This window comes from Pleurodeles waltl, chromosome 12, assembly GCF_031143425.1.
Source record: "Pleurodeles waltl isolate 20211129_DDA chromosome 12, aPleWal1.hap1.20221129, whole genome shotgun sequence".
NCBI classification, from domain to species: Eukaryota; Metazoa; Chordata; class Amphibia; order Caudata; family Salamandridae; genus Pleurodeles; species Pleurodeles waltl.
In genome coordinates this window covers 642683319-642705226 of record NC_090451.1, presented here as the reverse complement: position 1 = coordinate 642705226, position 21908 = coordinate 642683319, and the positions used below count along the sequence as shown (strand labels likewise).

Below are 21908 nucleotides of genomic sequence, written 5' to 3'. Positions count from 1 at the left end.
TTGGGTGCGTGGCCCGACACTCGAAGCACGACTTCGGGTCGTGGTTGCGATCGAGGTACGACAGACAAACGCAATGAGGATCAATCACCGGCATCGTCCGATGGCAGTCCTCACAAGGCTTGAACGCGGTCTTCGGGGACATCCTCGATGCACCAAAGTATTACCAAAAAAGCTCGACAAAAAATTCAAATTCGGCCAAAAAATAGCCTAGGGTAGCTCTAACCGGATCAGCGCGTGGCACGGAAAGAAAAGAACTGACATCACTGTACGAGGGCGGCCTCTATGTACCACTCCCGACGTCATCACAGCGACCACGACGCCTCTGGAGTCGACCAACGCCACCTTCCGACACACAAGGGTATTGCTCGAAGAAAAATCTCCAGATACAGTCTGACGCCTGGGGGGAATTCTAAGGTAAGGAATCTGCAACTAGAAGTCTCTATCAGATTGTTGTGTTAGAGATCCGTCTCTCTTCTGCAACCAGCTCTTCCCCTTTTTTGTATTGGTCTGGGAGATGTTCTAATAGTTCTTCCATCTCATCCCATGTTGCTCTATTATACCAGGATAGGAGACGCACAAAATGTGCTATCCTCCAGTGATTGGCATGTCCCGTGGCCAATCTCTTCCCTGCTGCATCAATATACTTACTCTTTTTGTCAGGAAGTGGTGCTTCCCTGAACTCTGTGATGCAGCTTTTTTCGTGCTGTAGTCACTACTAAAGAGTCTACAGCAGTGTGTCCTCTGATGTAAAGAAGATCCAGAGGTGAGGGCTGTATTCTCTTTCATTCCTGGGTATAAGCACTCTAGATTTTACTGGGACCTTAAAAATTCATTTAGAGACTAAGGATGGATCCTATCATTAGGTATTGGACTGTTCTCTCTGTCCTACAAAGTATTTTCACGAGGAAGATTGTTTTATCTTCAGTGGCATGCACTGGCAGTTTATGATATTCCACTTCCCTTTAATCACAATATGATATAAAGAGGTATAATTCAGTGGAGATGACTTAGTTGGGACAGGTGGTTCCACGTCAGTGTCTGGAAGGACCACATCAAAGTCATCCCATGTGTCAGTACTATGTGTTGTGCCTCGTTGTGAATCAAAGTAATCAGCCTCATGCTCTGGGCTATCTCCACCCTCCACTTCCTGTACAGGTGAAGGTGATTGTGTGTATGGTGATGTTGGTTTACTTAATATGATTGGGTTTGTGGCCCTATGTTCACAAGCATCCTTTTTGGTAGTGACTGTGGCATATATAAGTCTTGCGCTTGCAGTTTGGATGTCTCCTTATGATGTTTCTTTTTCATGAGTTCATGAAGGCATTCAAATACATTGCCTTCTTCCTCTTACATTACAGGCTTTTGGTGTGTTTTTGCGTGCTTCTCTGGCAAAGGTACTTTTGCTGAGGACCACATTATTTATTTTTGTGGTTACGGTGGTGAGGTCTTCTTCAGCGACAAAGAGTGACTGTGCTGTTTTGCTTTTTTCCGGGTCGATATGCTTTATTAGTCCGAAAGGCTCTATGCCGAATATTTTTCAGATCCTACTCTTTGTCTGGAGTTGAAGCCTGGTGTGGGTGTTTGGTTGATGCAGATGGGCAGCTCGATGCTGATGGCAGCTTCGGTAGCAATGTCTTTCCCTTCGCTAGAATCATCAGAGGCAACATAGTGCGGGCTGCCGATGACATGTCCCTCTTCGATCGTTACCTCGGTGTCCAGCTCGGCCTCGCTACGCTCTTCTTCTTGGGATAACTCAGCCTCTGTTGTCACCTTAATATTATGTGCTAGTCTGTGACTATGTCTGTTTCTCAACATCATCTTGTTTTTAAACAGGTTGCATGCAACACAGTCCTGAACCTTGTGTGCCTATGAAAGACACAGGTTACAGACTTTGTGGTGAGTATGTGTATTTCGTCCCATACCTCCTGAATAAGTGGTCTTTTTTATCCTCCACTACCCAGAGACTAACATTCTTGTCGGGTGAGGAAAGCAACGATATGGACGCCAATTACTTCACTCAAAATTTTCCACAGTTCAAATGTTTGAAGGATCCACAAGTTTTTGATCTTCGATTTGCTGGATCTTGAAGTCATCCGGATGCTCTCAAAACGACAGAGCTACAACATAGTTCGTCTGAGCCTGATCGCAGAAAAAAATAATCTATCAAAGGAACAATTGAACATGTGCAATTCCTCAAAGAGGAGGAGATACGATGCACAACACCGGCCATAAAAGACTTCCTTGCGAAAAACAAGTTTCACAGTCTGGGTGCAACACTAGATGGCAGGAATGTGCACAGCATGTATATCTGCAGCAAGCACATGCTACGAATATTCTCTTTTCAACAAGCTGCAATTTAAATTGGTGTTCTCCAGGGCGCACAAAAAATAAAGATTGCATAGGCATGTTTTGCTACATCACTTTCATCAGGCAAACATAATACTTAAATACCACACATGAAATCATATGTGCAACTTAACACCCGAACCTCTCCAACGTGCAACATCATACCCGACCTCCCATGCTGTGCTTACATGTCAGCTGTGAACTAAGCACCAAAAAGAAAAAAAGCTTCACACCTTCTGGCAGTCCACTAATCCTTCAGAATTTGTCCAAGCCAGTCATCATCCAATACAAGCTCTGGTACCAGAACTGCACACAGGTGCTAACGGTCTCACACAAGAAAGGAAAAATGTTCAATTCAGCCAAATTTCAGACATCATAAAAGAGAGCAAGCACTCATAGCCCCTCACCTGGGTGACAACTACAGTCACAGGCTGTCTGGGAACGCCAGATCGAACCATGTGAAGATAAAAAAGATCAAATGCTGGGAACTAGACCGGATGCACAAGAGGACTTGCAAACCCCTGCAAGAGAGACTGTGGATTATTATGCACACTGGTTAATACTGATTATCCTCCCCACCCTCCTGCCCAGAGAGAGGAGAAAACACATTTTCAGAAAAATGCTTTTTATAAAAAGGCAAGGCATCTTATACCCAAAAAAGGATAGAATTTGCAAGTATACAAATGTGTAATAAATTATACAGAATGTTCTCGTCTGTACAGTTAAATGAAATCTCACACTAAAAAAACAATAGATGTGAACTCCCCCCAATCCATGTACATAATGCATGTATTTTATTACATTGGTAGACATACATTTCTCAACATAAAATACATTTTCATCTCACAAATAATGTTAGGTTAGAAAGGTCAAATTTTATCCTGTGATAATTTTATAAGGATTATCATACCAGTTCATCCTGTTCTAAACCGAACCCTCAATGAACTCACTCCGACTGATGGACCTGCAAATGACTGACAGGTTGCTGCACCAATCCAAATCCTTAGAACACTTTAGAAAATGAAAAAACACAGACTTGAGGTTCCTGAATTCTCCACAGTGATTCGATTTCTCACTATACAGACATAGACTTGAACTTAAACGTGACTCACAAAGAAAAGACTTGGCAAGCTATATTGACAGATTTTCTTAAATTTACCACTTTTGTCGAAAATGGCTGTTACGTGCCTCACCTCAAGGTGAAAATGTTCACTTTGATTTATGTCTAGTGTATTATGCTGCTACAGGGGAAATTCATGAGCGCTCTCTGTTAAAAGATACGACTTCTGCGGAGTCTAAAACTAGGGGGAAACATGTTCCCACAGAACTTTTCTAACAGATGGACTATTTAGGATGGTTTACGTAAGATACACATTAGCTCACTTCCTGCGGTAAATCCATGAGATGTTTGTGTTCACATGGAGAGTTCAAGGCAATTTATGGAGGTTGTATAGTCTTATGTTTAAAGGAAAGGGCTGGAAGCTTCAGTTACACACCAATTTGGAATAGCTAAAGCACTGCGGTGTATTTTTATATGCAACAGAAATGCTCTATTGTGACTTGTCCTTTATAGCCTATGCCCGAAAGGATATCTATGGTAGCAGTGTTTTAGGGGCTGGCTTTTTCAATGAGCAACCCTGGAACTAATGCGCACCTCCGACTCCTCATTAGTTAATTCTGGATGCACATTATATACGTGGCAAGCCCCTCGTAAAGCAACACGTTGGCAAACAAAAACACCCAATAAAACCCTCTTCCCCAGATATTTTAATTATCTGTAAAGATGAACATCACTGTTTAAGCTTCCAGATTTTCCTTTCTCTTTTATGACAGAAAATAGTCAACTAAAATATCTGCGTACCTTCAGTGTGGCGATCTCTAAATATGGGTGATGCTGCAAAACATAAGGGATTCATCATTTGTTCTAAACAATGAGGGGAAAGATAATTTAAATGGATTTAAGCATTAATAAATTAAAAAAGAATGCATGAACGGAGCCAAGGAACAAGTAATATGCGTTTGCCCCAGGAAGCTTGAAGTGCAAAATGAAGTGCATATCAGCCAACTAAACTGAGCAGATTTGCAGTTCAAAGTTCGTTGGCCTTTTTTATTTCCTCCTACATTTTTAAAACCAAAACTGAGTTAGTTGAAAGGCTGGGAAGAGTAAGAAAATCTGAAAAAGGCAAGAGATTCACAAAACCTGTGATCTTCCACCTGCCTACAATCCCATGGGAATAAGAAACACCTAAAACATGACCCACTCACACACATTTTTTAAACTGCTTAAGATCAAAACCGATTTGGAAATGAAAATATAAAAAATAAACTTACTCTTTGGTATAAAAATGAAAGTGTTGCCTTTCTTTAAAAAAAAAAAAGAAAAAAAAAAAAGAGGCCAAGTATCCGTCTGGTAGCTCTATGAGCTGAAACATGAGGCATGCATTTGCACAGATTGTTTGCAGACATTCTTAAGGGAAGAGTTAGTTTTCCTGATCTGGGCTGCACGTTTGTTAGGACCACACAGATTCAATATTATTCATGCCAAATTAGACTAATAAGAAATTAGCGATGGATGGTCCTGCTGATGGCGATTCACTTCTTAGTCTAAGTAAGCACTTTCTGCATTACTTTGTAAAGGGGTAGGTACTTAAGTGATGAAAGTTGGGTTATCGGATTACATAATGAAGACACAGTTGGAGGTAAGCTGTATAAGTGGTTTCAGAAACGTGAGGGAATACTGGAATTTGTGCAGAAAGAATTTGTTGCTATCAAAACGTTTAAGGGCAGATTGGCCTCAGTGACCAGTGTTATCAGTCCAGGTTGTTGGTGCTTGTGTCTACTAGTGTCTGCAACCAGGGCAGGACTGCTGGTGAGAGTAATGTAGAGGAAAGTTGGTCGCAAAGACTTCTGGTTATCGATTTAGAGAAAAATAAAGAGGACACTGTCAATATTTCCAGCCTATGAGAGTCAGAGGGGTTTTTGGTAACTGGCTTAAGAATGATCTCTGTCTTCTTAGTGGTGTAATGCTAGTTGGTTTGGAAAGCTGACGGATTTTAATTGTCGTGATGGTAGTTGTTCTTAGTGACTGTAGGGTAGGTGTCAGTAAGTCAGGTCTTGGTCACAGTTTAGGAAGTGGTCGATGATACTGGTGACAAGTAGGATGGTAACTAAGTATGGCAATTGGAACTGTTAGTGTACGGTTCCTGGTTATGCAGGCATGTTGCCTGAATTGTTCTTGGTTTTCCAAGGAGGTGGTCAGGACATGAGGTGTATAACCTGGCTCTTGTGTGAGGATATGCATTAACGGTGAAGAGAAGTGAAATACATTTAAGAACTGCCATGGCTGTTGCCCGTTTCTGTGACTGAAGGCAAAGTTGCTTTATGCCAAATTAAAGAAAGCATAGCTGGATGGTAGTAAATCAAGTTCATAGACAAAGGCTTTCGCTCTCACTGATTAAGAAATGGTGGCTTAAATATAGGCGATTAGTTCTTCTGCTTATTTTTCTGGTAACCAGCGCTAGGAGGGTCCATTCACCTCTGTGGAAGCAGGTGATGTTTTATGTAGGAGATGCCAAGATACTTGTGGGTATTAGTCATGTAACTACAGTTGTAGGTCACAGAGGCGCAATCGTCTGTGGCTTCAAGACTGAGGTGCATGATGCTGATTTGCCTTACGGTGATAAAACACCAGGACTCAAGGAAATCCTCCACCTGGTAATGGGATGTAATGAATATTCGTACTATTCAGATATCAGAATGAAACAGACCCTGTTTCTTAGTTAGCAAATTACAAATTGATTTTTCAGAACCTGACGGGTTACAATAAAAAAAGGAAACCAACCTGCAGCCAATACCTCTCACCATAAGCCCAAAAATAATCACTCTCTAAATTACCTCAAATATGCCAGCCTCTAAGATAAATTAAATGACGAGAGAATATCCAACACTTTTTATGAAGTAGGGCAGTATAGAGTTTCCACTGATAGTAAAAGAGGGACCATAATTCAAGGTAAAAATACAATTCAAATGTTTGATTCAAAGATTGATTACAACAGGGCACTTTTGCAATACTTCCTACCAAATGGTTGTGAATCACCATTTCTCATCAAAACAAAGCAAGAATTTTGAACACCGGAAGGGGCTGCATCTGGACACAATTGCTTAACAATTTTTCACAATGAGGGGAAAAAAAGAGGAAACAAGACTTAACGTCCAAAATGTTCTTCTTTTGTCACTAACTAGTGCTATTCTTTTGGTTGGAACCACCATCTCTGCAGAGGACAGCTCTTTGTTTGCTCCAGACTAAAGTGGTCCTTTATTAAATACTTTCCCTTGTACAGAATAAAAACTTGACAGCAGTATTGCACGGTAAAACTCTGATCAGCACTGATATCTTAAAGTGCGGATTAACCAACAAATTAATCTTCTTAGCGTGAAAAATACATTGCTGTTCACTGCCGACCAACAATCTTCACTGAACAAAATGAATTTCTCTCATTCAATTACCAGTGACGAATCAATACATGATATCCGCATTGAACAAAGATGAAAATTGAACCACTGAAGCTGCAATTTCACTCTAAAACGACTATAACCTTAAGCAATGTCCTGGGCGGGACAATCAAAACCTAACCATCAGCACTGATCCAACATGCCCCTAAGGGCAACAAATCCATGATAGTACGTTTGAGCCTTTCGCAACAAGCCATAATGTAGTAATCAAGCTATTAGCACCATCAGAGAAGCATCACATCAAAGACATTTGCACTGGACGGAGCCGGAAACGTACACCAAATGTTCAGTGCTGAACCAAGCCATGGTGTCCCACGCAAGACAAATGGACTGACCCAAGCCATAACAGAACACCAAGTGTACAACACTTAAAATGTTATCCAATCCAAGTAACGAGCAATGAATTTACCATAACACATCACAGTCAAAGCTACCAGAACCAGCTGAAACTACATCACACGCAAGTCATCAGCAATTAATCCAGCCAACTGACATCTGTATCAGTAGCTCTGACTTAAGTACAGTATCATAACTAAAACCAATGACACTACACACAAGCCAAATTATAAGACTACTGATTTATCGGTAATGAACTTGCAGCCAAAATATTACACCAAAACCATCTGCAGGAAACACAGCCATAACACCATATCTTAATCGTCATCAATGAACCACGCCATGTTTAAACAAAGCCAAGCGAGGATATGACAGGCAAAGGCGCTAAAAACTATCTACCCACCATCATAGCTTCTATACAATAGCACCGTTTGAAGTAATATTTTGCCTAAATGGAATGAAAGAGGGCACATGTAGGACCATCCTGGATAATGCATGTATATCAGTATGGAAATAAGATGATGAATAAAGAGGCAGAGCAGCAGCAGGCGGGACTGGTCTCAAGCCAAGACTTCCTGCACAACATGGCAATCTATGCAGGTAAAAATAACTCACTGTACAGAAAAGGAGCACTAAAGGCAGGTGGTGGGCACAGACTGCACAGGACAGTACCCTCCACAGGAGGTGGGATCTAACTGTCCATGATGATGTCCTCCACAGGAGGTGGGAATCAAGCTGCACAGAATGTTGCCCGATTTCAGTAGGTTTTAATTCAAACACTCATTGGAATGGGTTGGACTCTCAGCACGCCTTAGATGGTAGGCATATATCCAGCGATGAATTACGTTTACAAACAAGAGACACAGACAATGCAGCGGTATGTGCTCTCCTGGCTCCTCTGTGAGACATCAGAATACATTCATGTATGAAGTAAAAATCGAAATATCATTTATAAGTTCAAAACAGGTATAAAAAATGAGCACAGTTTAGAGCACGGAACAGACCCAATGAGATCCAAGTGCAACTTAGTCTCCTAGCAGGCAAATCAAGGGGACGCTCCTGCTTCAACAGTCTCCAAGTTCTTGTGTAGAGACCCTTTACATTTTGACCATCAAATCCTGTTGACTTTCTGCAGTTTCTACCGGACTATTGAGAATGAGGCTGCTGTTGAGGACAAACCACTGACTGCTTTCTGTGACCATCCCATCATCTTTGGTGCGTGACCAGCTGCTCCTTAGCTGTTTTGCCTGGATAGCCAGTTGCTCTGGACTGGAGTAACTGAGAAGGTAAAGATGACAGCCTCTTTAGATTTCAACACCAGCTTTAGCTCAGTCTGTTTCTCGCACACTTGAAGCACTTTGTAGATAATTTCCATTATGTCCTGAGCTCTCTAGTGTGAAGGGGTGCTTAACCTGAGGCTGGAAAGATGCGAGGAAATGTCAACCTATCGAACACAGTAGTCCGCCGAGAATCCCAGCACAGATTGATCATATAGCAGTGGGGCACAAGGGCCAAGCAAAATCATTACACTCTCAACAACCTTTCATCAATGTCATCTGGTGACCTTGAGGCATTAGAGGTATACAAAGGAATACTAACTCTTACGACAAACCGAAGAGCCATAGAAGTTGATTATGCTTCCAGCATAGTGTCACTGATTTTAGTTAGTGACACTGAACCATAAGTGTCAAGCTTGTGGCATCAAACCATGAAATTGGACTATGCTTTGAATGTTTTATCATCTGCATGATTTGTACTGCTCAACCTTGTTATACTTCCTGTTGGCTTGAGAGACTCGACACTCAAAGAGCCTTAAAATTCAATCTACGGTCTTTGTTTCCTATCTCGATAGAGCTGTTGGCACTGGGCCACAACTGATGATTCGGTTAGCAAACAAGCCATGTAACTAATTTAACCTTTGTAATTCAAGTACCATCAGAGCTACTGGCATAGAGGCGTGATAACCTGGAAGTTGATTACGCATTGAGGTTCCTGTCCCAAACTGGGCTGCTGGCACTGCAGCACGAGAAACGTGCAAAGGAGCAACAAGACATCGAAGCAGATTATACTTTGAGAGTTCTGTCCCCAACAGGGCTGCTGGCATGATCGCTTTTTTTCTTGCGCAGTGTTTCCATCCAGCTAGAGCTGGATCGTGTAGCGAAGCTGGATAAAGCTAGGGAACTCAACCGCATATTTTTTCCAGAAGTAATGAGCTCCCCAAAGCCTTCCTGGTGGGAGAAAGCATAGCCGGAGCGCCGTGACCCTGTGCGACCCACTCTGCGCATACATCGGTGCTGTGGCTTCTGCTTCTTACGCACCAGTTGGGTGTACCGTACCTAAAATTAAGACAATGGAAATAATTAATTACAAAGGAAGGCTGATGAAATCAACTAAGTGTTCTTAATGTGAAGAGAAACAGTAGTAATAATTGTGGGGTTTGAGAAAATCAGAGCAGTCATCTTACTCTACATATGCCATGGTTGCCAGTGACTACAAGCTCTCTTTCAGGACAATATATATATTGTTGCTGTCACGTTACTTGGGATGCATGTTGTGTTGGAATACCTATCCATCTATCTATCCATCTATCAATCTATCTAATTATCATGACTATCGTATTATTGTAGAATTAGTAAAGATGCTCATCATAACGTGCCTGCTAAGGGTTACCAGCATGGTAGCTTAAAACTGAACATGTTTTTATTGAATCGGTTATATTACGCTTGTGATATGTAAACCCTTTTCCAAGCCTTGTTCTTCATATTACACATAGAATTCCCTCCTTTCTCAATTTAATATGTCAAAGAAACACAAAATATCTCTAATAACAGAAAACTTTGACCTTATTGGATGGTGATGGGTGCATTTATTCTTCTTTATGCAACAACCTTTGCTAATGTCGCCCTAAGATTGGAAGTTGCCTTCAATCAGCAACAAACCAGGCTTTTGACCTATTTGCCAACAACCTAGCCTATTGTTATTGTTTAGAGAAGGATGCCGACAGAGTCCTCAGCACTTGATGGTGGGTGCTGTTCAACACTCTCAAAAATTGATGCATTCTTGAGTCAACCCCAAGGTAGTACCATAAGAGTACTCGGACAGTACAAGTTGGCCTAATTTACTTAATTCCTATGCGCTTTACTTCAAATTAAAAAAAAAAAAAATTCAAATTAACGTTTAGGCGTAACATTTTCTATTTGAGTCCATGCAACATTTTGTGGGTTGATTAGGATTTATTTTGAAAGCCAAACTGTTTAGCTCGGTAGGATGTAGAATTATGCAACCCTGCCTTCCAAAACTTATGTGACAATGTTTCTGTGGCTGTTTTCAGGCATCCACAATGTTTCGTTATGCTAAAAGGGTTTTATAGAGCTCTCATGACAATGGCAGGAGAGAAATTATTTTACTATCAGGACAACAGTAGCAGTGACAGAATTAGGATGAACTTCCCAATTATGATGGTTTAGCAGGTTTACTGTTCAAATACTTAGGGTCAGTAGTACTACAAGTCACGATAGTCAGCTGTGAAGTATTCTTTACCAAAAGATGTTTTTTTATCTTTGAGAGTCTTTCAAAAGCTATTCAGTCTAGTGTTTTAATCGCCACCCCTTCCTCTGTAGGCACTTACCGTATCTGAGAGTTCAGGATTTAGGTCGACCTTCAGGAACCGGAAGGCCACCACAGGCATAATGCAGACAACAGTGGTGAGAGCGATGGTGAACCAGACACTGGGCTGTGCCAAGGTGTTCTGTGCATTACCTGCCAGGAACAGAAGAACACAGCGAATGAGTAAGCATGCATAATCCTAAGGAGATGAGCAGCATGATTAAGAGCAAAATAGTATCAGAGAAGTACAAGAGGGTACATGAAGAGACAGACATGGGAAAACTAAATAAAATGAGTTAGAAGAAAAGAGATAGACATTTAGGCAATGCAAGGGACAGAACATAAAAGGTAACGTAGGTGAGAAGATGGGCAAAAGGAGTGCCGAGCTAAATTAATAAATAAGAGAGGTCTGATGGGTAGATAGCACCAGACCTACATTTTGATAGGAGACAATAAGTTGCTGAACAGAAAAACATGTGAGTGGGAGAACTAGGGCTAGAGGGACACATGAGAGAGATAAAACACAAGAGAGAGAAATGAAACAGTGAGAGCAAGGCCATGAAAAGCTGGAATGAGTAAGGTAGAAAAGAAGAATGGCAAGATACTGGAAAAGGTGCAAAGGAAAGGCAGTGCGGCTGAAATGAGACACGGAGGTGCCTGTTGGGTACCCAAAGAGGTGGAAAATGGAAAGAACAAGAAATTTCAAAATACACAGTAAACAATACGAGACAAACTTTAGAAAGCAAGAGATGAGGCAGTGGAGAGGGCACTCAAGGCGACTAGATGTACAGGAGAGGGCGCAAGGAATATACAACAGAGATAATGTGTACTGTACTATGAAACGATGCACCAGATGAACTGGAAAAAAGGAAAGGACCAGAAGAAAAGACTTGCAGGAGTACATGTGGGTCACTAACTCCTGCCCCTCTCCTCTTCCTCCTGCAGATGTTAGTGAAGAAAGGGAAAAGAAACCGAGGGAGAGACAAAAGCTCATGATAAACTGAGACAGGCACTGAACAGAAATTGATATTTGTAAGATGCGAAACAGTGAAGAGGCTTAAAAGGAACAGAGGGATATACAGATGAAAGACGTAGTAATGAGGTAAATAAAGGAGCAAGCAGGAAAGAGGAATCAGTAAAAATGGCGGGTAGCACAAAGAAATAATTTAAAGGGGCTCAGTCGTAAAAATGGGGGGACCCAGCAAGAAACTAGGGTGAAAAGGTACAAATGGAAGGAAATGTGATGGGTTTGTACATAATAAAAGCAATGCAAGTCTTTAAGTGATTCAAATTATGTCATGGGGATAAAAATCTAGTGTAAAAAGGCGAGAAGGGATAAAGGAAGCAGAAAGAAAAGGAAGGAAGGAGTATGGAAGACAGGGTAGCAGGCAAAAGAAGATGAAGGCACAGGGCAGAACTAGGATACTCACCCACAAAGCGGAACTGGTTGGGAAATATTTGGAAGAGCCCGTCACTGTGCATGGCAAATAGGATGACAAAGTATACAGCCAAGCTGCCCCAGATGAAGAAATGATTAATGGCAGTCCAGTAACCTGTGTCCAATCCGATCTATGAACAGAAAACAGGAGATGTCAGCAATAAGGAGCAGAAAGTCTGAAAGTATTTATATTTACCAGTGTCCTGTTCTGGGTTATGGAGAAGGGTACAGTCTTTGGTCACAACAGTCATTATGGAGGCAGCCTTCTTAATAAAAAAAAAAAAAAAAAAAAATCCTACAGGCCCTGTGTCCAACCCCCAACAAGCACCCAAACCTGTGCCACTTAGAATGAGAAATGCTCTGATTAACTGAACAAAAATGTATCTGACAAGTACCAAGAGTGATACCTCATTTCTTAATGTACCTTAAATATTTGAAGTTGAAAAGAATTTAAAGCTGAGAAATGACAACTGACACACCTAGACTGGAACCCTCAATCTTCAGTGTCAGGGTCTGAGAACTTAACCACTAAGCCGCATGTAACTCCTTTCTACGCAGTGCCTAGACGTCTCCCTGACATTCAAGCCAAAGATGGTGATGGGAAAAAGATGTAAATGTTCCATCACTAAGAATGTTTAAAATTCAAAACACAAGTAAATAAACAGACTGCCATGAGAAACCAGGATATGAACCTTCAACCTACTGAGTGACAGTCCATGAGCTTTACCAGTAGGCCAGAGGTGACTCTGTTCTGGTATGCATCAAAATGTAACTATAACATTACAACCAAACATATTACTAGAATGACGCTTTGAAGTCATTGTATGGAGAGACTATTGAAATAATCCCGGTCTCTCTCTCTTTCTTTTCCAACCCATTATTGGATGGACGAGAGGGAAAGTGACAGGACCGTGGGGGGAGCCTCAAGGCCCCTGTGGACTCAGCAGTCTCTCAACTCCTACGGGAGCCAGGGCCGGGGTTCTGCAATGGACCCCCTCCTGTAAACCTATTTGTAGCCCCAGTTAGGTGGCGGTCCCTTGGGCAATTTGTATGTTGGCCCAGGGAGGTGGTTGTCTGGGGAGGGAGGAGGGTGTCACGCAGCCCTGCGCTTATTTTATAAACATAGCTCTGGGGAGGAGGCGGTCCTTGGGGCCCCAGGGGGCCGAAGGAAAATGAACGAGCAAAAAGTGGTTTGGGATCCCCCCTTTTTCTCGGCCTCCCTGGACATATCACCCCAAAACTTTCCAATTGCAGCTGACGTGACTGGCAATTTGTTTTGGTAAGTATTGTGAAGATTTGTTATACGGCGCCAAAGATAAAGGCAAGTAAAAAAAAAAAAAAAAATATATAGAAACTAGGTCTTAACTATAACTACCTAGTGGCGACCGCCACTAGGTAATATATAAAATACACATATTTCTTACCTTAGTAACCCAAAACCCAGAAATCCACCTTAAAAATACCTGCGCCATCCAAATAAACACTAAACCCAAAGCTAACACTCTGCTTCTAGTGGGCGAGAGCTGTCAAAATACTCTTGTCACTGGAAGCAGAGGTTACCCACTGGAACCAGCACAATTTTCTCTTCAATAAGTTGACTGCTAATGTTTCATTGATATTTTTATTGGTGGTATAAAAGTTGTAAAGAGTGCTGTAATATCTGGGGTAATTAGCAGTGCGTGGCAAGGACTAGAGTTATAATTACTTGAAATGACTAACTGCTGAATTTCTCTGGTTTTGTGCAAGTAAATTCAGAACCAATATGTAATGTCCCGGTAATCTTTGATTTTTTAAGTGAACTTCTATGTTTTTTTAAATTATATTTCCTAACTGTAACATCCCCAATAACCTTTGATTTTTTTTAAGTGAATTTCAATGTTTTTTTATTTATTTACCAAAGTCATTTTTATTACTGTAAGTTAATCCAACCACTGCTGCGCAAGCATTCGGCAGTGCGCGGCTGGGGTTGGCTGCAGAGCCTATCTCTTTGGGTGTGAGAAAAGGTGTGAGAGGGTGTCTCTCGGTGTGAGAGTGGGTGTAAGAGGGTGTCTCTGGGTGTGACAGGGGGGTGAGAATCTGTGGGTGAGTGTGTGTGTATGTGGGTGAATGTCTGAGTGGTCCTGTGAGTAAGTGCGTGTGTGTGTGTGTGTGTGTGTGTGTGTGTGTGTGTGTGTGTGTGTGTGTGAGTGAGTCTGAGTGGATCTGTGAGTGGGTGCATGAATCTCCGAGTGGATCTGTGAGTGGTGCATGAATCTCCGAGTAGGTCTGTGAGTGGGTGTATGAATCTCCGAGTAGGTCTGTGAGTGGGTGCATGAATCTCCGAGTAGGTCTGTGAGTGGGTGCATGAATCTTGAAGTAGGTCTGTGAGTAGATGCATGAGTTCCTGAGTGGGTCCGTGAATGGGAGAATTTGTGTCTGAGTGGGTCTGCAAGTGGGTGCATGAATACCTCAGTGGGTCTCTGTGTGGGTGCATGTGTCTGAGGGGATGCAAGAGTCTCTGTGCGAAGTTTTTTGCTTTTTTTGTTGCAATATTTGAGAATTCTTCGAGACATTACACAGGGGCCTGCGCTCAATCCTCCCTGGATCCCTGGAATCCTCCAAAACCAAGATGGATGATTTCTAAAGGCAGGGGTGACCTCAGATCAGGACACCTTAGGGGCTGTCCTGACTGGTGGGTGACAACTCCTTGTTTTTCTCATTATCTCCCCTGGACTTGCCGCCAAAAGTGGGGGCCGTGTCCAGGGGGCGGGCATCTCCACTATCTGGAGTGCCCTGGGGTGTTTTAACACGAAGCGTGAGCCTTTGAGGCTCACTGCTAGGGGTTACAGTTCCTGCAAGGGGAAGGTGTGAAGCACCTCCACCCAGAGCAGGCTTTTGTTTCTGTCCTCAGAGAGCACAAAGGCCCTCACCACATGGGGTCAGAAACTCGTCTCTCAGCAGCAGGCTGGCACAGACCAGTCAGTCCTGCACTGAACAATTGGGTAAAATACAGGGGGCATCTCTAAGATGTGTGCATTTTTTAATAAATTTAACACTGGCATCAGTGTGGGTTTATTATTTTGAGAAGTTTGATACCAAACTTCCCAGTATTCGGTGTAGCCATTATGGAGCTGTGGAGTTCGTTTCTGACAAACTCTCAGACCATATACTCAATATGGCCACACTGTACTTACAATGTCTAAGAATAGACTTAGACACTGTAGGGTCATATTGCTCATGCAGCTATGCCCTCACCTGTGGTATAGTGCACCCTGACTTAGGGCTGTAAGGCCTGCTATAGGGGTGACTTACCTATGCCACAGGCAGTATTTTGTGTGCATGGCACCCTGAGGGGGATGCCATGTCGACTTTGCCTTTTTCTCCCACCAACACACACAATCTGCAATGGCAGTGTGCATGTGTTAGGTGAGGGGTCCCTAAGGGTGGCACAACACATGTTGCAGCCCTTAGAGACCTTCCCTGGTCACATGGCACTTTGTACCACTGGTACCTTTTACAAGGGATTTATCTGTGTGCCAGGGGTGTGCCAATTGTGGAAACAATTGTACATTTTAGGTGGAAGAACACTGGTGCTTGGGCCTGGTTAGCAGGGTCCCAGCACACTTCTCACTCAAGTCAGCATCAGTATCAGGCAAAAAGTGGGGGGTAACTGCAACAGGGAGCCATTTCCTTACAGGGGATCTATGCAGAACCTATGCCATAGGTAGTAGAGGTGCCACTTACTAGAGACTATAAGAAATAGCCTCTTTTTGACATGGATATCCCCCACTTTTTGTCTGATGTTTGATGTAGCCAAGAAATCATAGTGCCCAGGGCCCCTGCTAACCAGGTTCCCTGGGCCAGAGCTCTTTCCCCAAAACTATTGTGATGCATAGGCACAACTGGATACACCTTTAGCTACCACTATAAGTCCCTAGCACAAGGGTACTTAGGTACCCAGGGCATGGTTACTATGGGTAGGCCCCTGAGGGCAGCAGCACCGATTATGCCACGCTTTAGGACATGCATCCAGTTGCATCCAACACGGTCATTACAGGCTGAGTGTCCTGGTGCAAACCTAAAACACAAACTCGACATGACACACTGCCTGTGTGCCCTGTTCACCATACACTGCATTTTCTATGGGTAAGAGAACCCTCTGGCAGGCCTTCCAGTCCTAAGGAAGAATGCACCATATTATGTGAGGGCATTACCGCATGAGCAATATGCCTCCACTGTGTCCTTGCCAAACCTGGGACATAGTGAGTGAACAGAGCAGCCATTTTATTACATGTGCTAGACACTGGTCAATGCGTGCTTCCCAGCTACATGATGGCCACTCTGAACCCCGGGGTTGTTTAGTATCAAACAACTCACAATGATAAATCCCAACTGGTATCAGTATTGGATTTAACCCTAAATGTACCCAGGGATCACCTTAGAGGTGCACCCTTCAAAAGCTAACCACCCTGGCATGGTTGCTGAATGGTTCTACCCAGCCTGCCACCTCCAGACACACAATCTACAAACCTTGGGGGAGAGCCCTGTCTCTCTTGTTTGTAGAACAATGCCCTTCCTGGATGGGGGTGCTAACAACCCATCCCTCAGGAATGTGCACTGCCCTGGTGGCGAGATTCCAAAGGGTTACTGTAGGAAGTTGGCTCTGTATGTGCTATTTCAAAGTAAGGAATAGCATGCACAGAGTCCAAGGGTTCCCCTTAGAGGTAAAATAGTGGTAAAAATAGATAATACTAATGCTCTATTTTGTGGTAGTGTGGTCGAGCAGTAGGCTTATCCAAGGAGTAGTGTTAAGCATTTGTTGTACATACACATAGACAATAAATGAGGTACACACACTCAGAGACAAATCCAGCCAATAGGTTTTTATATAGAAAAATATCTTTTCTTAGTTTATTTTAGGAACCACAGGTTCAAATTCTACATGTAATATCTCATTCGAAAGGTATTGCAGGTAAGTACTTTAGGAACTTCAAATCATAAAAATTGCATGTATACTTTACAAGTTATTGACAAATAGCTGTTTTAAAAGTGGACACTTAGTGCAATTTTCACAGTTCCTGGGGGAGGTAAGTTTTTTGTTAGTTTTACCAGGTAAGTAAGACACTTACAGGGTTCAGTTCTTGGTCCAAGGTAGCCCACCGTTGGGGGTTCAGAGCAACCCCAAAGTCACCACACCAGCAGCTCAGGGCCGGTCAGGTGCAGAGTTCAAAGTGGTGCCCAAAACACATAGGCTAGAATGGAGAGAAGGGGGTGCCCCGGTTCCGGTCTGCTTGCAGGTAAGTACCCGCGTCTTCGGAGGGCAGACCAGGGGGGTTTTGTAGGGCACCGGGGGGGACACAAGTCCACACAGAAATTTCACCCTCAGCAGCGCGGGGGCGGCCGGGTGCAGTGTAGGAACAGGCGTCGGGTTCGCAATGTTAGTCTATGAGAGATCTCGGGATCTCTTCAGCGCTGCAGGCAGGCAATGGGGGGGATTCCTCGGGGAAACCTCCACTTGGGCAAGGGAGAGGGACTCCTGGGGGTCACTCCTCCAGTGAAAGTCCGGTCCTTCAGGTCCTGGGGGCTGCGGGTGCAGGGTCTCTCCCAGGCGTCGGGACTTTAGGTTCAAAGAGTCGCGGTCAGGGGAAGCCTCGGGATTCCCTCTGCAGGCGGCGCTGTGGGGGCTCAGGGGGGACAGGTTTTGGTACTCACAGTATCAGAGTAGTCCTGGGGTCCCTCCTGAGGTGTTGGATCGCCACCAGCCGAGTCGGGGTCGCCGGGTGCAGTGTTGCAAGTCTCACGCTTCTTGCGGGGAGCTTGCAGGGTTCTTTAAAGCTGCTGGAAACGAAGTTGCAGCTTTTCTTGGAGCAGGTCCGCTGTCCTCGGGAGTTTCTTGTCTTTTCGAAGCAGGGGCAGTCCTCAGAGGATGTCGAGGTCGCTGGTCCCTTTGGAAGGCGTCGCTGGAGCAGGATCTTTGGAAGGCAGGAGACAGGCCGGTGAGTTTCTGGAGCCAAGGCAGTTGTCGTCTTCTGGTCTTCCGCTGCAGGGGTTTTCAGCTAGGCAGTCCTTCTTCTTGTAGTTGCAGGAATCTAATTTTCTAGGGTTCAGGGTAGCCCTTAAATACTAAATTTAAGGGCGTGGTTAGGTCTGGGGGGTTAGTAGCCAATGGCTACTAGCCCTGAGGGTGGGTACACCCTCTTTGTGCCTCCTCCCAAGGGGAGGGGGTCACAATCCTAACCCTATTGGGGGAATCCTCCATCTGCAAGATGGAGGATTTCTAAAAGTCAGAGTCACCTCAGCTCAGGACACCTTAGGGGCTGTCCTGACTGGCCAGTGACTCCTCCTTGTTTTTCTCATTATTTTCTCCGGCCTTGCCGCCAAAAGTGGGGCCTGGCCGGAGGGGGCGGGCAACTCCACTAGCTGGAGTGTCCTGCTGGGTTGGCACAAAGGAGGTGAGCCTTTGAGGCTCACCGCCAGGTGTGACAATTCCTGCCTGGGGGAGGTGTTAGCATCTCCACCCAGTGCAGGCTTTGTTACTGGCCTCAGAGTGACAAAGGCACTCTCCCCATGGGGCCAGCAACATGTCTCGGTTTGTGGCAGGCTGCTAAAACTAGTCAGCCTACACAGATAGTCGGTTAAGTTTCAGGGGGCACCTCTAAGGTGCCCTCTGTGGTGTATTTTACAATAAAATGTACACTGGCATCAGTGTGCATTTATTGTGCTGAGAAGTTTGATACCAAACTTCCCAGTTTTCAGTGTAGCCATTATGGTGCTGTGGAGTTCGTGCTTGACAAACTCCCAGACCATATACTCTTATGGCTACCCTGCACTTACAATGTCTAAGGTTTTGTTTAGACACTGTAGGGGTACCATGCTCATGCACTGGTACCCTCACCTATGGTATAGTGCACCCTGCCTTAGGGCTGTAAGGCCTGCTAGAGGGGTGTCTTACCTATACTGCATAGGCAGTGAGAGGCTGGCATGGCACCCTGAGGGGAGTGCCATGTCGACTTACTCGTTTTGTCCTCACTAGCACACACAAGCTGGCAAGCAGGGTGTCTGTGCTGAGTGAGAGGTCTCCAGGGTGGCATAAGACATGCTGCAGCCCTTAGAGACCTTCCTTGGCATCAGGGCCCTTGGTACTAGAAGTACCAGTTACAAGGGACTTATCTGAATGCCAGGGTGTGCCAATTGTGGATACAATGGTACATTTTAGGTGAAGGAACACTGGTGCTGGGGCCTGGTTAGCAGGGTCCCAGCACACTTCTCAGTCAAGTCAGCATCAGTATCAGGCAAAAAGTGGGGGGTAACTGCAACAGGGAGCCATTTCTTTACACAAGCCCCCCCCAGCCCACAGGCCAGGAGACTCAGCCAACGCTGGAAGAGTCTTCCTAGTCTGTCAGGCGAGGAAGAGTAGAGGAAATGGCTGGTTTGTTGCAGGGCCTACTCTGCCTTACATCCTCCTGTTCAGGTCATTCCCTCTGGGGAACTGACCCACTTCCACAGTGATAGGACCTAGTCTGAACTGCCTCTTGTCTGTGCTTTTTATGTCTTCACCCATTCTCTCTATTTTGAGGTCAGAGGTATCCACCTCTGCTAATCTTATCTTAGCCAGGGTCACCCCTAGCTTACCCAAAGAGGTTACCCAGAGCTGGAGTAACCCCACCATGACCAACAGGGTCAGGGGGCCTAACTTGTTATTTGGCATGGGGTCAGACCACCATGCCAAGGATAGTGCAGCCATAAAGGCTAACACCCAGCAGAGGCCACTGACAGCTGTCAGTGCCCAGAACCACACCTTTAGCTCTTCACCTAAAAGGGAAGGGGCTAAGTTACAGGCTTCTTTGGGTTCAGGTTGCCTGTCTGCTGTATTAGAGTGGGGGGTTACCACATCTTGTAGTAAACACCCTTCTTCCACTCTTTCTTCTGTTAGCTGAGGAGCCACCCACTCAGGTTTAACAGTTGCCTGACTAGCCAGGACTTCTTGTGGGTCAGGTTGGACTTTATCAGGGCCATTTTTGGAGTTCTCCCCTACTGGAGCAGAATCTCCTTGGCTTGCTGTAACCTTGGCTAAAGGTTGTCCACCCTTCCTACTCTGTTTTCTTTTCTTCTTCTTCTGGGGTCTGCTTGCATTTACTGCAGAGGCAGGACTTCCAGAATCCTTGGGAGAGGACTGGCACTGGACCAGTTCCTCTCTTGGGCTCTGACTAACCTCTGGGTAGTCATTTCCAAGGAGACAATCAAGGGGGAGGTCTGTACTGACTACTACCCTTCTCCAGCTAAGAGTGCCACCCACTTCTATGGGCACTAAAGCCACAGGCCTCTTAGTGACCCTGTCTAGGCTAACTCTTACCCTGGCAGTCTCACCTGGGATGTACTGGTTTGAGAGCACCAGCCTGTCATGCACAATAGTGTGACTGGCACAAGTGTCTCTCAGGGCAGTGGTTGGGATTCCATTCACCAGTAGGTGGTGGCAGTGTCTACTTCCCTCTGGAATCTCCAACTCACCTGTTGGGCCCTGTTTCCAGTTGAAGGCTATGAAGACCTCCTCATCTGAGGAGTCATCTCCCATGGCTACACTGGTTACCCCTGGAATCTTGTTCTGGGGTTTGTTTTTGGGACAAGAAGTGTCCTTGGTGTGGTGCCCAGACTGTTTACAGTTGTGGCACCATGCCTTAGTGGCATCCCAGTTCTTACCCTGGTACCCACCTTTGTTTTGGGTTGTGTCTTGGGGCCCACCCACCTGTTCTGGTTTTTGGGGGCCTACAGAGGACTCTTTTTCTTTGTTTCTAGTGTCACCCACTTTCTCCTGGGGAGTTTTTGTAACCCCTTTCTTTTGGTCACCCCCAGTGGAAGTTTTGGTTACCCTAGTCTTGACCCAGTGGTCTGCCTTCTTTCCCAATTCTTGGGGAGAAATTGGACCTAGGTCTACCAGATACTGATGCAACTTTTCATTGAAGCAGTTACTTAAAATGTGTTCTTTCATAAACAAATTATAAAGCCCAACATAGTCACACACTTCATTTCCAGTTAACCAACCATCTAGTGTTTTTACTGAGTAGTCTACAAAATCAACCCAGGTCTGGCTCGAGGATTTTTGAGCCCCCCTGAATCTAATTCTATACTCCTCAGTGGAGAATCCAAAGCCCTCAATCAGGGTACCCTTCATGAGGTCATAAGATTCTGCATCTTTTCCAGAGAGTGTGAGGAGTCTATCCCTACACTTTCCAGTGAACATTTCCCAAAGGAGAGCACCCCAGTGAGATCTGTTTACTTTTCTGGTTACACAAGCCCTCTCAAAAGCTGTGAACCATTTGGTGATGTCATCACCATCTTCATATTTTGTTACAATCCCTTTGGGGATTTTTAGGATATCAGGAGAATCTCTGACCCTATTTAAGTTGCTGCCACCATCGATGGGACCTAGGCCCATCTCTTTTCTTTCCCTTTCTATGGCTAGGAGCTGCTTTTCCAAAGCCAATCTTTTGACCATCCTGGCTAACAGGGGGTCATCTTCACTGGAGTTATCCTCAGTGATTTCATAGGTGTTGGTCTCTCCTGTGAGGGAACCAGCATCTCTGACTATTATTTTTGGAGTCAGGGTTTGAGGGACCCTGTTCTCCCTAGATAGGACTGGTAGGGGGGAATTTTCCTCCAAGTCACTATCCTCTTCCTCTGAGTTGCCACCCTC

The 21908-nt window shown here is 44.5% G+C and overlaps 1 protein-coding gene across 1 annotated transcript in view; it reads right to left on the bottom strand.

Annotated features, from left to right (window-relative positions):
• Positions 1-2954: 2954 nt before the first annotated feature.
• Positions 2955-21908, bottom strand: part of ATP8B2 (ATPase phospholipid transporting 8B2) — a 448074-nt gene continuing 429120 nt past the window's right edge. The window contains exons 26-28 of the mRNA XM_069218199.1: positions 12231-12369; positions 10823-10953; positions 2955-9530 (exon numbers count right to left, since the gene is read on the bottom strand). Of these exons, the coding sequence (XP_069074300.1) occupies positions 9258-9530; positions 10823-10953; positions 12231-12369 (543 nt within the window). The 3' untranslated portion in view covers positions 2955-9257. The remainder of the gene's footprint in view (positions 9531-10822; positions 10954-12230; positions 12370-21908) is intronic.